The 17694-nt window shown below is 40.0% G+C and overlaps 1 protein-coding gene across 1 annotated transcript in view; it reads right to left on the reverse strand.

Annotated features, from left to right (window-relative positions):
- Window positions 1–5296: 5296 nt before the first annotated feature.
- The window catches only part of FREM2 (FRAS1 related extracellular matrix 2), a 150314-nt gene continuing 137916 nt past the window's right edge, over window positions 5297–17694 (reverse strand). The window contains exons 17-24 of the mRNA XM_061133235.1: window positions 15204–15396; window positions 13642–13746; window positions 12003–12130; window positions 11771–11905; window positions 10425–10551; window positions 8851–9038; window positions 8492–8638; window positions 5297–6457 (exon numbers count right to left, since the gene is read on the reverse strand). Of these exons, the coding sequence (XP_060989218.1) occupies window positions 5945–6457; window positions 8492–8638; window positions 8851–9038; window positions 10425–10551; window positions 11771–11905; window positions 12003–12130; window positions 13642–13746; window positions 15204–15396 (1536 nt within the window). The 3' untranslated portion in view covers window positions 5297–5944. The remainder of the gene's footprint in view (window positions 6458–8491; window positions 8639–8850; window positions 9039–10424; window positions 10552–11770; window positions 11906–12002; window positions 12131–13641; window positions 13747–15203; window positions 15397–17694) is intronic.

Genomic DNA, 17694 nt, shown 5'->3' on the forward strand with positions numbered 1-17694 from the left:
TTGTTAACATTTTAACAAAGTTTTTGGCCATTCATTTCATTCCAAGGTATTCCATCATCCAAAAGAACCTCATCTTGTGATCTTTGACCTTTTATTCTTGCTCAATTAAATTCTTAAAGGGATATTTTTCACATTTTAAATGTCAATGTTGACTCTCCACTGAGAGAAAAATCAAGACAGATTGTCATCACATTATTCAATATGATGCTTTTGATCTTTTGCAGGAAGTTCTTTCTCCCCCTACATCCAAAAGCCTTAATGTTTTCTAAAGAAGGGACACTACACAAGCCCTGTGCTCACTTGCCAGCTTTCAGATGACTGAGAACACTAATGATTTAGTGAAAACAGTAATGGTTTGAAAACTAAAAGGGAAGCATTACTGAAAAAACGACAAATTTCAGGGAGGGAAAAAAACAAGCCCATGAGAGAAACAAGGAAAGAAAGGAAAGAAAACAAAGTAAAAATAGATATTGTTGTTAGAGCGGTTGGTTTTGATGTTATTGCATTTGTTCTTTAGCAAAACACAATATTGAAAAAAATATAAACAAATATCAAGGAATAGAAAGCAAATGCACTTCAAAGACAGGAAAGAAAAAAAAAACCTTTCTTGTTTAAAATTTGTAAGTTTAACATTCTCATTTTTCTTCCATGAAAACGAAGAGTCTCACAGTCTGTATTATTTTATCAACTTTAGTTCTAAAAGAATCAGCTTTCTTTCCCTATTTTAAAGGTTTCTTTGTAATCTTTTTAGTAAAAACTGTAGGAAAATATCATGCACTTTTGTTTTAGAATCTCTTATCAAAATAACTACCAAAATCTCAAAGTATTATGTTCTTAATATACAAGGATATGGAAACAGAGAATTAAACAGGGTTACCTTGAACATATGGATAATAGTTTCTAAGAAGAAACTAGAAACCTATGTCATTACTATGTATTAATAATACTAGAATCAGTTCTAGGGAAAAGATCTCTTCAGGAAACACATTAACCTTCAAATTAGTATCAAAGAAACTCCTCCTATGGTCTGTTTTTAACAAATGAGCATTGTGTTGACCTTGAAAATCTTCATAATGGGCAATTCCAGTTAAAACTATAGCTTTCAGGTCATTATTTCCTAGAAGTGTGATTTTTTTTTTTTTTTTTTTTTTTAATGCATGTGAGCTTCTGTGTGTGTGTTAAGAGCAGTATTTATAGTTTCTGGCCAAATTATACTTTTTAAAGCCTTGACAAGTTGGACTGTTGAGCATGTGCATTCTATTCATTTGCCATATGGTCAGTGAAGACACCTGTTTCCATCCTTTCATTATTGCTATCATGGCTAGAAAAAAAATGAAAGTTTCAAAGATCCATAATATTCTGGCTTTCAAATTAGTACAATTATGTAAATTCTAATTTGTAAATTATTTACATCTTAAAAAAAATTTTTTTTCCTATTAAAGTATAACATTGATTTCTAAGTTAATCCTAGATAGATAATTTCAAAGCAGTAGCTGAAATCAAATTTCCAACTCTTAAAATCTAAATGTCGTTACATTTCACTGTTATTGTTACCCTAACATTTCTCAGGCTGCGGCTATTTTAACCCCTAGCACCAAATTGTCTGAGGAAGGGCTCTCTGTGGTTTTTATGCAGTTCTGTTTTCATTTTAAAAATTGACTTTGGAGTTGGTGAGTTGACTGGTGGCTCAGATGGTTAAAAATCTGCCTGCAATGCAGGAGACACAGGAGACACCAGTTCGATCCTTGGGTTGGGAAGATCCCCTGGAGAAGGAAATGGCAATCCACTCCAGTATTCTTGCCTGGAGAATTTCATGGACACCAGGCAGGATACAGTCCCTGGGGTTGCAAAGAGTTGGACATGACTGAGTGACTAACACTTTGCAGTTGGTACCTTGAAAAATAATAAGAGGTAAGATGACTTGATAAAGAGACTCTTTCATTGCTTCCAGAACTGAATCCCTTGGCATTGAGCCCAGAGTCAACCCTCTAGTCACAAACGCTCTGCAGTAGAATGGCAGATTTCTAGTTGACCTTTCTTCATATCATTTGCAAATCGTGATGCTTGTGTGAATCACGATGTGCAACTTTAGGAGATGGGGTTGATGTTTAAGAACCAGTAGAGCTTAGCTGTTACACCACATCCTTGCAATAAAGTGGGCCTATCTTCCATGAAGAAGAAAAAATATGCCAGGCCTCCTACATCGCTGGGGCTTCCCTGGTGGCTCAGTGGTAAAGAATTTGCCTGCCAATGCAGGAGATGGAGGTTCAATCCCTGGGTCAGGAAGATCCCCTGGAGAAGGAAATGGCAACCCACTCCAGTATTCTCGCCTGGGAAATTCCACGGATGGAGGAACCTGGCGGGCTACAGTCCATGGTGTCACAAAAGAGTCAGACACGACTTAGAGACGGACATCTCTGCAACATACTTTCTCTGTGTCGTTTTGCAAAGGATGATTCCATTAAATTTCTGATTTGAAATATTTGGTGTTAGATCTGCGTTCAGAATGATCCATAACACGTGGGGTTCTTTAGATGGAGAAGAGCTGACTCTTCTGCTAGAATCGAGAGAGACTGTTAAACTGTAGTTCACAGATGGGCTTAGAGTCTTCCTCATCCAAGAGAGAAACAAATGCAAATCTTGATCCCTTCCGTCCAAAGAAACAGCCGCATTTGATTGTAACCTGCCCAAGGGTAAGAGTAGCTTGGGCTAATCCTAGAGGAACATTCAGTAAACATTAACTGAGGGAATGAACTGAAATAAATAAAATCATCTGTTAAAACACACCTATGTATTTTAATGCTTCCTGGTTCACATGCCAGGTGAGCAGTTGATGCTTAATATTGAGTTTTCTGTTTTCTATGCAATGTCAACAGACCTTGTTTTATTGGAGTCAGAAGCTGCTGAGATCTAAGGAGCGATTTCTGCTTACACCCTGTCCTCCGTGGGAATTTATTTTAGGTATTTATTTTATATATATCTGGGAATTTATTTTATTAGAACGATTCTCTAAAAACAGAATATTGAAACTATTCTATAAGGGTCTGTCTTACTGCATAGCAAAGCATATGCCTGATGCCTTTTTTTTCCACTAAAGAGTTTTTAATGATTAGATGTCTATTAAATCACATATTATGTGTACAGATATTAAAAAATGATGCAGAAGTCCAAGTAGTTCATACTTAAGAAAGCTATACCTGCCTATTTCCCATAGGCTCTTTTCCCTCCACACCCATGGGGAGGAAAGAAGGAAGAAGAAGAGAAAAGGAAAGAAATAGAGGAGATGGGCAGAGAGGAAGAGATTTTTCTAGAAAGGGCATTTGCTATATTATGTGAGCTCTCCAATTTATCCAAAGTCATCTCATCAGAATAACTCATTGCAGAGAGAAGTTTGGTATAAAACCAGCCTGGCCCAAAGGCTTACAATAGGCTTCTTATAATGACATTTCACTGAGCATACTCAGTGACAGAAACCCCCAAGGTTGTATGACAGTCAGGCTCAGAGCATCTTAATTAAACATAGTATAAAGTCAACTAAGAGTAGTTGTTCTCAGTTTCCATAAAACTGAATCCAATACTAAGTAGTAAAAAAAAGTCCACACGCTATTTAAAGTTGCTTAAGAAATGCTCATTCCTACGCAAGTCACGAGGTAGCCAAAGAAGCCGCTAAGCATCTACCAGAAAGCAAAGTAAAAGGAAAAGGGATCATTAAGAAAGTATTAATGAAAAAAAAAAAAAAAAAGAAAGTATTAATGTTTATTTGATAAGTGATCTCCTGGGTCATACAGTACTTTCTGTGTATAGAAGTCCTCCCGTGGACCACCTGCCTTGGAGTTGTAGGTGACATGTATTCCCCAATGGAAGGAGACTACAGTCTACCCTATTCTTGAAAAGACTTTGAATGTCAAGTTCAGGGCTGCCCCAAAGAAGAGAGAAGCACTGGTTACTTCTGGCCGCTCTCCCAGCACCAACGTCACTTCTTCTTTTCAGTGAAGCGAAATGACTGGGGCTCACAGACACCAGCTTGAAAGCGCCTGAATGACCTGCGGAGGCCGCTGTGACTGTGTTAGTCACTTAGTCACGTCTGACTCTGCCACCTGTGGACTGCAGCCCGCCAGGCTCCTCTGTCCTTGGGATTTCCCAGGCAAGTGGGTTGCCATGCCCTGCTCCAGGGTATCTCCCGACCCAGGGATTGAACCTGCGTCTCCTGCATTGCAGGCGGTTTCTTTACTGACTGAGCCATTGACCTCCTAAAAATTTCCAGGATGTCCAGGTTGGCCAGGTTATGCCTAGGCATGAGAGGGAAACCCAGGCAGCACTTGAGGGTGAGTCTTTAGGTCAGGTTCTTTTCCTGCTGACCTATTTTCACTTGATTTTGGAAGATTTGTCACTAAACTACTGATATTTTCTCTTATCAACTGAAAATTCTGCTATTTGGTGGAAGTACACCTCTCAGAAAGAAAATGGGAGGCTTTCCAAACAAGCTCACTCAAGTTCCTTGGATTTTAACCCTGGAAGCAGTATTTTCAGATACTGAGATGGACTGTAATGCGTCATTTCACTGAACTGAAGATGTCAGAGAGGTGAAGCTTTCTTCTTTGATCAAAGAAGAATATGATTGGGGATTCCCTGGTGGTCCACTGGTTAGAACTCTGAGCTCCACTGCAGGGGGCATGGGTTCGATCCTTGGTTGGGGAAGTAAGATCTTGCATGCCTTGTGCATGGACAAAAAAAGAAGAAGAAGAAGAATATGATCAGTGATGCTGGCCATCTCTAAGATGATCTCTGGAATGACAGTTGAAGGGATTCCCATTGTTTGGACCAGGTGCTGATTAGAAAGCTAATAAAATGTCTTCTGGACAATTTGTTTTGGACCTCATTGTGTAATGCTACTGTGAGGGTTAACCTCATGTGTCATCGTCAAAATGTTCTTTTGTTCTATATAAAGTATATGTAAGAGGCACTTTGGTTAAACATATTATATTAATAAATACCACTTTCTCCCTTCACTATCATAATGACATTTCTCCTTATCATTTATGGGTTCAATACTGCAAACATCTAGGCTCAGTTCTTCGAGAACATTGTCTTGTAAATGGGGATCTAACTCTATGGCATTTCTTCATCATCAAACTGTCACATCCTTCTCATGTCCTACAAACGAGCACCAATAAGGTATATTATTATCATGCAAGAACTCTACTATTTCTTACTACGTACCCAAACAGAGCAGTCTCTCTTCAACCATCTTCTCCAGACTTAACATATTCTTTGGTTTAATTTAAAATTAAATAAGCAAATGAAACAAGAAGGATCCAGCGAAGATGAGGAACAAGGCAAATGCAAGAGACTGAGCTACTTGCCCTCTATCTTTCCTTCCACTCCCTCTCAAGTAGGAAAAAGAGGTGATTTGTGGGTTGAGCTACCCTTGGTCGTAATTCCATGCCGTCTTCGCCTATTAGAAAACTTGTCACAATAAACGGTGTGTTTATCATTCTTCAAGACTACTAATGAAAACCTTTTGAGTACTAAAATGTTATATAATGAATAAGCAGTGTGATAATTGCACCTTCAAGATTCACACCGATATAGCAACAAGAGACTCCTGTTAAGTTTCTGAAGGAGTCTGTGAGCACCAGGTTCATCTCCACTGCGTAGAGAAAATGCCTAAGGTGAGTACATTCGTCGCCGTCTACCATGGCTCTGTGTACCACTGGATATATACTTGATGCCTTCTAGGCAAGAGGAAAGATGTGGTCTACATCTGAATGTGTCCTCTGATGCCTGAACGAGTAGACAGAATGAGAACGTTCACTAGTACAGTCAGGTCCTCTGAGCAGCTTTGTCACAGAAGTCCCCAATTCTCTGCCGTCGACAGAAGCACTGGGTTTCGATTGTCTTTTCCTGGGCACTGGAGGAAAAGGCTGGGTTTCCCCTGCGGCCATCAAACCTCCGAGCTGTCGCTGTGGGGGCTCACCGAGGGCATCATGGGCTCACGGCTGCCGGGGTCCTTGGGCGCGTCCTTCCTCCTGGCACCCTTCTTGCCCTGGTGCATCATCACGGCGACGGCAGTGAGGATGACGGCCAGGAGTCCCACCGCGACGCCCCCCACCACCGTGAGCAGGCTGACCTCAGAGCTGGGACTGTCGAGCTCCCGGGGGAGGACGCCGTCAGGGGAGACCCTCCCGTGAAGGATCTGCTTCCTGCTGCTGCGGTCCAGGGCGATGTGCTGGATGTTTGTTCCCCGGTTGTTCTCAGCCCCGATTTCCCACGCCAGCGGAGGGTTGCTTCTGATCTCCCTCTTCTTCCGGCTCTTGGTAGCTGCCTGGGGCTTCCCTTGACTCAGCAGAGAGTGGGACCGGTACTCCACGCTGCGTTTGCCAATGCCTCGATTGGCGTTGTCTTTCGATCTTACTGTGTAGATGGTGTGTATGTACCATTCTCGACCCAGAGCGACCTAGAAACACAATGCTACTCATTAGAAAATTTAATCCTAGGCCAACCTAAAAATTCACGACTCTATGCAAGAGAAGTTCATAATAGAAATCATGAATAATCATTTAATTTAGTCTGCAGAATTAATATATTTAATATCGTTACATGTGTAGTCTGTGCAAGGCTTTGTGTAAAGCACTCTGTAAAATACTCTGTGCAGCTCTTAAGGGAGCATGTGCTGGTCAATATTTGTCAGGGCTGCAGTGAACTCCAGACCACACAGTCTAACGTACTCACTTAAAAAATGAGTGGATGGGAGGGGGGTTCAGGATGGGAACGCATGTAAATCCATGGCTGATTCATGTCAATGTATGGCAAAAACCACTACAATATTGTAATTAGCCTCCAACTAATAAAAATTAAAAACAAACAAACAAACAAACAAAAATGAGTGGATAATACAGATAAAGTATAAATGAGTGGTTACCAGCAGAGGGGAGGAGCAACATAAGGATTGGGAAGTGGGAGATAAAAAAAATACTGGATGCAAGATAGGTTACAAGGATGTACTATATGACATGGAGATAGAGCCAATATCTTGTAATATTAATACCTATAAATAAGACAGTAAGCTTTAAAAATGTATAAAAATTTAAAAATTAAAAAAAATTTAAAAATGAGCAAATGAGAATACATAGCAGTTAAGTGACTTGCCCTATATCACTGAACTAGTTAGAATCACAGGCAGGTCTAGAGGTAAGACTTTCTGAAGCTCAGAACTCTTTTTCTAGTATGTCTTGCTGTGTATTTACATATATGGCCATAGAAAACTTTTCCTGCTTTTTTCAGGGTCTGTGGAGAGAAGGTGTTCTCTGATGACTCTTTGAAGACGTCAGGATTTGACTTCAGGTCAAATGCTTTGAGGGTTAACAATAAAAACAAACACAAAAGAAAAAAAATCAGGATTTCCCTGGTGGCCCAGTGGCTCAGTTCCTGTGCTCCCAATGCAGGGGGCCCGAGTTCAATCCCTGGTCCGGGAACTAGATCCTGCATGCTGCAACTCAGAGTTCACACGCTGGAACTAAAGATCCTTCTTGCTACAATTAAGACCTAGCACAGTCAAATAAATAAATTAACAAGTAAATATTCTAAAAACTCATACTTCAACTTCCTATTTGAAAAGATTCAGGATAACAGACATGCTTCCTTAAATTCCCTCTTTAGGGAAATAGTGAAGTGAAAGTTGCTCAGTTGTGTCCAACTCTTTGCGACACCAAGGACTATACAGTCCATTCACTTCTCCAGGCCAGAATACTGGAGTGGGTAGCCTTTCCCTTCTCCAGGGGATCTTCCTAACCCATGGACTGAACCCAGGTCTTCCGCATTGCAGGTGAATTCTTTACCAGCTGAGCCACAAGAGAAACCCTTAGCGGAATAAGGGTAATATATTTCTCCAGCCCATCCTATTTGGTCAATTTTCAGTAAACATCCTAAAAGATGCTCTTGCTACCCCAAGGATTCACAGTGTGAACACATCTCTGAATTTGTCTCATTTGTCTGCTCAGTGTTGTGGTCTCCTGGGTCTCTTTCTACCTCTGTCTCTAGGTTGGCTCTTCCTATTTTGGTCTATGAAGAATGGAGATTTCTGTGCTGTGCACAATTGTTTTTCTGAGTCCAGCTGTTCATTTAAGATCACTCTAACAACGACAGTCATGAAAAATCAAATGAAAGGAGATTTTGAAGAAGACCACCAGAGTTCCTAACCAATAGGTTTAGATTTATACTCTGGGCTGAATAAGGGTCTTCATTACACATAGACATAAAACACGACAAATATATTGATAAACATAATAATAGCTAATGTTTATGGAATGTTCATGATGTACTCAGGACGGTCTGGTGTGGTTTACATGCATTATCTTACTCAAAGTTCACATTAACTCTACACAATACGGCAATTACTGTCTCTTTTGCGGGAAACATCTGAGACATTCCGATGTTAAGTGACTTGCATGTGATTGCACAGCTATCCTAAGTAACCTTGTTTCTGGCTCACCTGAAAGAGTGGTGTTGAGTCGACTTTAAATCCATCAGATCCAGGCTGATTCACTAAGAGGATAGCTTCAGGGTCATCCACCGCCAGTTTGGCATTAAACAGGACATTTCCAAAGCTGGTGGCTTGTGTCTCTGGTTGAGCTTTGTCCTTCAGGCAATAAGGAAAATGAGGATTGCTGTGGATAATGCCAACGTTTGTGAATGCAGGAGGTTTTCCTATTAGTTTTGTGCAAGTACCCTTTACCATAAAATGTCACCATTTGGTTTCATTTTAAAAGATGCTTTTGTTTTAAAACAGAAGACAGAAACAATTAACTTTGACTGTCTAATCTGGTGCATTGTTTGGGTCAGAGCACTTACCACAATTTTAAATCTATATAAGAGTGAAGGCGAATCAGCCAAGCAGCCGTATTCTGCATTCGTTGGATTGTACTTGGGAACGTAGCCGTCGGCCCCGGTGCACAGAAACACCTTCTCGATGCTGCAGTAAAAGGAATCACCTAGATTCTGCACTGGATCCACCATGACCCGACCATAAATGATGTCACCTGCAACAGACACGTGGAAATGTCCTTTCGATTAAGGGATATGGTGTGTCTATGTGACACAGCAAACAGTTTATGACAATAATGACACTAACAGTAGTATTCCCTTCTCTTCCTAATCTGGTATCAAATGTTGAAGAACTTCCTGCATGAGCTTCAGGGTCTGGTCCACTCTCAGGCCTCAGATAGGACCACTTGGCAGATGACCACAAGTACTGAAGATTTATTGACCCTTACATGCCAGGGGGAATAACCTTGAGACATGGCTTATAACTTAACATTCATAACATCCCATTGTAGTTCAAGTCCAGTTTACACAAGTACAGTAGTTGGCAAGATGTAGGCAAATCATTATAGGATAACACAAAAAAGAAAACACCAATAAAAAGCCGAATTAGCTTTATTTGCTTTTAAAGGAGGGTTTAAGGAAACTCCCTGGTATTTCCTCATCTATTTCACAGCTACTACTGAACACCTACCATGTGTACTAGGCATTTTGCTAGGTTCTCAGAATATACCACTGAACAAGACAGGCACAACTCTAACCCATGAGCTACATTCTCATGTACTTGAGTGTATGAAATATTGAGTGCATGCAAATTGAAAAAAAAAACATTCAAGGAAAAAATTGCAGACTTGTTTCAAAAATCACTTAGTTAAGGGAAATCTCAGTTGGTAAAGAATCCGCCTGTAGTGCAGGAGACCCCTGTTTGATTCCTGGATCAAGAAGATCCCCTGGAGACGGGATAGGCTACCCACTCCAGTATTCTTGGGCTTCCCTGGTGGCTCAGCTGGTAAAGAATCCACCTGCAATGTGGGAGATCTGGGTTCGATCCCTGGGTTGGGAAGATCCCCTGGGGAAGGGAAAGGCTACCCACTCCAGTATTCTGGCCTGGAGAATTCCATGGACTGTATAGTCCATGAGATTGCAAAGAGTCAGACACGACTGAGAGACTTCCACTTCACTAAGGGAAATAAAGGTTGATTTTCTGAGAATAAAAACCAGCCTGTAATATATATCTGGATTCCCAGGAGGCTTGGTGGTAAAGAATCCACCTGCCAATGCAGGAGATGTAGGTTTGATCCTTGGGTCAGGAAGATCCCCTGGAAAAGGAAATGGCAACCCACTCCAGTATTCTTGCCTGGGAAATCCCATGGACAGAAGAACCTGGAGGGCTATAGTCTATGGGGTCGCAAAGCACATTAAACACAAATCGAGTTTCAACGACCCCCTCCCCCATCTCTGCCAAAATGATGAAGACCCAATTACACTCTCAAAACCATAAAATAAGTTATAATTGTCCCCCTCAATCACAATCCCAATAAAGCAAAGGATAACAGACACAATGGCAAACAGACAGAGCAGGCCTCCCCTTTGTAAAGTGATACCTTCTGCGAAGGCAACGTCGCTCTCCTGCCCAAATCCCATGGATCCATCAGACAACCAGAGGCTCTTCTTGGAGAGGAGGTACATCTGGGTGTTCAAGCTAAACTCAGCCGCCACTGGGTCACTGACCTAAAATCAAGTGTAAAAGCCCTCTTATGTGTTGTTGATGGTTCTGGTGGCGTACAAACACTTTATTTGCAGAAACGCACATGTACTGTACTCTGGCATAAAAAACACTAAACTGCACTGTGATCAATTTTCATATCCAACCAAACCGACTTAAGGAATTATAACACTGGCTTTGTCCTTCTTAAGAAGGCAAAATGGTCAACATTAAACCATTTTTTAAAACACTTGTTTATGTGGACCATTTTTAACGTCTTCATTGAATTTGTTACAATATTGCTTCTGTTTTTTATGTTCTGGTTTTTTTTTGGCTGCTAGGCATGTGGGATCTTAGCTTCCTGACTAGGGATCAAACCTGCACCCCCTGCATTGGAAGCTGAAGCCTTAACCAATGGACCACCAGGGAAGTTCCAAGGTTAAATCATTTTTTTGAATGGGACTAACGAGCATTGCTTGAGCTTATTTCCACTGATTTATGGGGATATATAAAGGATGTGTAAATATCACGGTCAGTGGAAGGCCAACATTTAGTGTAAGTTCTCGGGCAATAGATTTTATCACATTTCTTTTAATGCATATTGACAATTAGGTGCTTTGAGGTGGCATACACTACAGGATATTCATTCTCCTCAATGATCAAGAACAAGACAAAGAAGTACAGAACTCTGGGGAAAAGTCTCAAATCTCCAAGGCAGCAGACTCCAGAGGAGACCAGATCACATAAGAAAAAATAACCCTTACATACTCTTAAACAGTGAATTTGATATACTGAACCAATAAGGAATAAAGGGCAATGCTTTCCTCTATTGCTCCCTTCCTGCCTGACTTCCTTTTTTCTCAGCATGCAAGAATTGAAGTCACTGGGTGAGATTTTTTTTTTTTTAACTGATAAAAGTAAACTATGCCTTTAACAAAGTGGGCTTCTACTTGGGAAAAGGGACTTCCCTATACTCAAACGGTAAAGAATCTGCCCTCAATGAAGGAGACCAGGGTTTGATCCCTGGGTCTGGAAGATCCTCTGGAGAAGGGAATGGCAATTCACTTCAGTATTCTTGCCTGGAGAATCCCATGGACAGAGGAGGCTGGAGGGCTACAGTCCATGGGGTCACAAAGAGTTGGACATGACCGAGCAACTAACACACACACACACACACACACACACACACACACACACACACGTAGTACACATGTACACACGGGAAAAGCATTCTATGAGACACACCTGTTGGAAGCGGATGTCAAGGTCAAAAGTGATAGGCTCTCTGGGGTTGCAGGTGACAGGCAGGCGGTATTCCTGATGGGATGGAGTGGTGCATGGCAGCAGTTTTACTGTGTAGGTCCCCGAGTAGTCACGGACCTTTGAGGATCAGAGAGGACATTCGTGTTTTTCACTTAAAAATCTGAGGTGCAACAAAGGCAGTAACAAAGATAAATGAAGAGTCTTAGTCACTTACTGCAAAGTCAGATATGAAGCTCCACTGCTGGACTGGCTGGTTATAGGTTGGTTCACTTCTTATGAGACGCAGGGAAAACGTTAGACCTGGATGATCTACTGACACGATCATTGAGCTTGTGAAGGATGCTAGAAAAGTGCCAACAACAATAATGGTCTAGTGGTTAAAAGGGTCATAACAGCTTAGAGTGTTCAAAGTGCCTTATGATACCTTATTTGCATGTATGCTTATAATAAGCCTGCAAAGTTGGTATAATTATCCTCATTTCGCAGATAAAGAAACTGGACTAAGATTGACTGTGTGACTCTCTCCAGATCACACAGCTGGGATATGTGCCTTCTCATTCCTACTGCAGTGCTTTTTCCACTCTATAATTCTGTCAAAAAATAATTGTACAGAAATGCTCAGATGGTTCAAGGCTACTTTCCAGGGAGGCACAGCCGTTCAATAAAGGCTGATGTGAATGCATTCATTGTGCACTGAAGCTATGAAGTGAACCTCAGTCTACTCGCCTCTGGGTAAACAGATCCGGGAAAACCCAATTTATAAATGGAGTCTAATTTTAATTAGATTGCCTCAATCGTGTCTAAACAAAGCCTCAGTTTATTAGAAAGGTAGACAGGCAGAAGGACACTGTAAAGACCAGGAAATCCTCATTTTCCCAAAACAGTCAGCTGCAATAAAGCTAAATGATTCTTTTTGGTTCTGCATTTTGGAACTCAGACTCACAAAATTACAGCAAATCATGTTTCTCTTCCTGTATCTTCAGGCTTAGTCTCTCTTTTATTTAGAGCTTGGATCCAGGAAAAGGAAGGACACAGAAGACAGCATGTGAACTATTTTCCCCTTCCAATCTGACATGAGTTGGCACACCAGTAAAATGTGCAAGCCAGTTTAATAATGTGAAGTCGAATAAGAAGTTATTTCCGATGAAATGAAATTTTTAGAAAAGCTTAAACATGGGACATTAGTGACTGCCACATTATTGATATGCATAGCACAATCCACCAAATTAGTAAAATTACGTAGGTAATACTTAAGAGAGTTAACATGTCTGAAACTAGGTATCATAGTGAAATGCTACTTCTGACACCATTATAACGGTTTCTTACAATACCTGGAAAAGAGCTGTGCTTGCTGAATAAATGATCAAAATTCAAATTTCTGAACAATGCATTTGAAGTAGAGAAGGGGAATGTTGTGGCTATGCTCTCTATCAAAAGGAAAATTCCTCTTAATTAACTTGGTAGATTTTTCTTTTATTTCTATTATTTAATTAATTTATTTTTTTGGCCATACCACGTGGCTTGTGATATCCGTTCCTTGACTAGGGATTGAACTCGGGCCACGGAAGTGAAAATGTTGAATCTTGGCCACTAGGCAACTCCCAATAGAGTTTTCTTTTAAATTAGCTTTAACCATTTGGTATTTTCTCTAGAAGTCTCCAGCAATGATTTTGCAGCTTATGAGACATATAGCTGAACAATGTCAAGCCCTCTTTTAGATACTTGCACATACACAATTCATTTGAAATTAAGGGCTTCAAAGCTCATAGGTAAGCATGTGGAAACACATGCAAATATGGAAACCTATCTTCTTGTTGTCTGGAGAGTGGCTGTGTGTGGGTAATGGGGCTTACCAGGATGTGACAGCACAAATAAGCCATGGAACTGAGCCTCCGTCTTGAAGTTCACAACCAAACGCCCCTCTTCACCGATGCGCATGCTGGTTGGGTAGAGAGAACCTAGGATGGGATGATGCACAAGAGTGGAAATATTGGTGATTCTTCCAAAACCAAATTCAGATTCATCTCATTTTTAAGCATTCTAGCCAAAGGGTATTATCAGAAAAATTCTAAGTGATCAGAGAGATAGAAGTATTCTTATTTTGTTCTGTTTTTCTAACAAGAAGAATTGTCTGGAAGGTAGGCAAAATAGAATTAGGTCATACAAATGAGGTTCATATGAAATATACAGATTGACAACAATAGGTCAAGGTATTTTTGAAAGCTTTAGTCTACATAAATTAAACTGTAAATTGAGAGACAGAATGAACTGGTCAAACTTTGAAGATCTGCACATGTAGGTGGAAACAGGTTTTTGTTCTCCAGAATAATTCCAAATGTTATAGGCTTAATGAAAACTCCAAAGCCTTCCTAAGAAATTTAGCAAGTTGATCAAAGTTGGCTCCAGGTATAAGAAGGAAACATGAGATCCTTATGTGGAAGCTGAGAACTGAGAGATGAATCTGCAGTAAGATTCACTTAAATGTACATTTCTAAGGCAAGATATGGGATTAAAACATTTGCAGTGATCTAGAAGGTTTATTCAGGGTGATGATATTCCTTTCACATAGCTTTAAGGTATTCTTAATCTGTTTAAGATAATAGATTTTGAGATTTTGGAGAAAATATCAACAGTATTTTCTCTCTGTCTCATAAAAGGTAATGATGGTCAGATATGCAAAGAACCAGGACAGCAGTATGTGCCTGAAAACAAACAGCATTAATTCTACTAATGGAGTAATTCACTTTCTGCTTATGGACTTTGAGTTATGATTCTGACACTGAGATCGAAACTAAGTTATGTTTGGAGCAAATGATTTTGGGGCCCAACAGGTAGTGGCTCACACCACCACTCTTCCAAGGCATTCAGCTTAAGTATTACAAAACAATAGAATTTTTAAACTGAAAGAATATTAGAAGTCTAGTCTATCTTTCATAAGAAATTGAGTGCCAGAGATTAAGCAATATGTTTGAAATCACACAGCCAGTTAGCTGTAAACCCAGAAATAGAAGCCAGGACACAATTTATACTAGGCTTTAAAATGCCTCTCCCACTTTCAGAAACAAAAATGTGGAACTTTTTCTCTGAATTCATTCCTTTCTTTTAATTGGAACTTCCTCCATCCATTATCTAAAATCTAGAGGGAGAGAGAGACTGTGTTGAGTACTACAAGAGTGATTAGTCACCCTTAAATGGACATTATATTTAACAGTCACAAATGCAAAAATTTGAGGCATTATTATAATTTAGTTAAAATAAATTTTTCCATGACAAAATGAAATTATTTTAAAGTATGAACGATAACAATAACATTATTGGAAGTTGCTTCTCTTATTTTTAGCTGCAGCAAAAACGTCACTTAAGTCATTCATATAGGTAAGAAAATTTTTCATTCTCCAAGTCTCTGTTAACTCACCTTGGAGTTCAGCTTCTGGGGGGCTGCCAATTCCATCGGTCCACAAGATGGCAGTGTCATACACGAATGTCAGACGGAGTTCGGACTTCAAGTCAAAATGCTGCCAGCCTCCAACCCCAACGGGGGAGTGGAACACGTAGGAGACATACAGAGGGACCCGAAGAGTCACATAGGACTGCACTAGGTTTAGGACCTAAAACAATACAATGATATCTACCAGCACCATCCAGGGTTAATTAAACACGCTTAATTTTGTACAAGCCATTTTCTCCTTTCACTCATCTGAAGATTTTGAGTTAATCATAGAGGAAAAGAAATGATAGCATTTACAGCACTACTGTCCCCTCACTTAATTTTGGATTGGGGTCATGGAGGATAAACAATTATGTACTGAGCGCCTACTACTGTCATTGTGTTGGGTTCACAAATAAAGCTACTCAACATTTTCATTCTCTCCCGTAATTGTATTTATAGGTATGGATGTATTTATAGGTGTGGATGACTGAATGAGTGGATAGACAGGTGAAGGATAGAGACAGGAAAGTTAAGACTGAAAGAAATAAAGCAAATTTCCCAACAGAAATTTCCCACTTCCTCCTGGAGTAGCCCTGCCAGTAACAGAAACCAGTCTTTGGCCCATGCTTATTCTACTCTTTCACACTTGATTATATTCCAAAGCTGAGCGTTGTCTTATGATCACCTAACAAAGGTTATCATCCTTAATTCTCAGAATAGCTCTGAAGAAGAGCAGGGCAAAGACAACTATCTTCTTCTTACACATGAGGAAATGGGCTTAGGTCAGATCATACTGCTCACAAGTTTGAGTCAGGTTTTCTGATACATCTATTTCTCTTTCTACCCTGAGCTGGCAACAGGAATCACACATGTGAGTTACTGAATAATTAAAAACATGATAAACTGTCATTTATCATGTTTTCATGGAGTTAAAAGTAAACTCCTCAAATCACAAAATGACCACCTGAATCATGAACAAAAATATAATCAAATGAAAACCATCTGGGGCTTCCCTCATGGTAAAGAATCCACCTGCCAATGCAGGGGACACAGGTTCGATCCCTGATCCAGAAAGAAAAGATCCCACATGCTGTGGAGTAACTAAGCCCACACACCGCAACTATGGAGCCTGTGACCTAGAGTCTGTGCTCCACAACAAGAAAAGCCAGCTCAATGAAAAGCCCTTGCATTGCAACTAAAGAAAGCCCGCCCAGGAATGAAGACCAAGCACAACCAAAAATAAATAAATAAAAGAACACCATCCACCAAGCCCATTATTTGATTCTCAGCTGTGTAGTAGCTAACACTCCCCGTTATCTGCTAACGTAGCCAGCAGAAGAGGGGCTTTACATCGAGGTCCTTTAAGATAGCATTTTCTAAGACTTGCTATTCTTGCAGTCATTGAGAAAGTGATCGTGAAGTGCAGTTTTAACACCCTGACAGTGTAATGGAGGGTGATTGCTAATCCATATGCCACCAGTAATTAAGATGACTATTTCATCCTGTCATTTTAATAAATACTCATTAAAAAATAGGCTGCAGACATGGATTCCCAATTAAACTAAAAGAATAATTTTGCCTACACTACACACTATCCATCAAATGTTACTGAGTGTGCTAATTTGGAGAAAACTAACATTGATGTCCTAGGGACAAGTTACTTGGTGTACAGCTCCCTTACTATTTCTCACTTGATTTCATTTGATTTCACTGGTAAACTAGAGTTTAACTGTTTCTGGATGTGGAATCAGCATCTTATTGCATCTTCTTCTCAGCTTAGAATCTCTGTCTAAAGGAACTGGAACCTAAATGGAACTAGGTAGATCATCTAGGTAAATGAACATTTACCTGTTCATTCCTATAAAAATGAAGAATGCAATGCATTCATTTAATTTCTAAATGTCATGTGAATGAGCAGTTAATTTTCTTAATCCAATACATCAAACATACTACACTTTAATATGCCATCAATAAAAATAATTTTAATGTAATATTTTACATTATTAATTTTTTTTGCACCAAGTCTTTGAAACCTGGTATGAATTTTACATGCACAGCACATCCCGTTTTGGACTGATGCCATTCTGAATGCTCAATAGCTACACATGGCCAGTGACTGCCAAATTGGACAGCACAGATTAGACTCTTCTACCTGAGGTCTTTTAATTATAACACACACTGAGAACAGTAATCATTTAAAAATATTTGATAGTCACGTATCAACAGTCATGATGGATATGGGATATGTGATAGCTATGATATTCTATGTGGGACATGTGACTTGTGCTTGCGTCAAGGAAAACTGAGCCAGAGTTGTTAGAATCCTATTTGAGGATTTCCCACTGGTTGAGATTTCTTTCTGTTGCTGCTTTTGTTGACAGACACATGTCTACATCATCAAGACGGTGGTGTGTGTGAATGTGTAAGGACAGCTCATAGATCTCAATAGCTTGACGTCTCAATAAAGTGTGTACTT

Source organism: Dama dama, chromosome 30 (genome assembly GCF_033118175.1).
Source record: "Dama dama isolate Ldn47 chromosome 30, ASM3311817v1, whole genome shotgun sequence".
Lineage (NCBI taxonomy): Eukaryota > Metazoa > Chordata > Mammalia > Artiodactyla > Cervidae > Dama > Dama dama.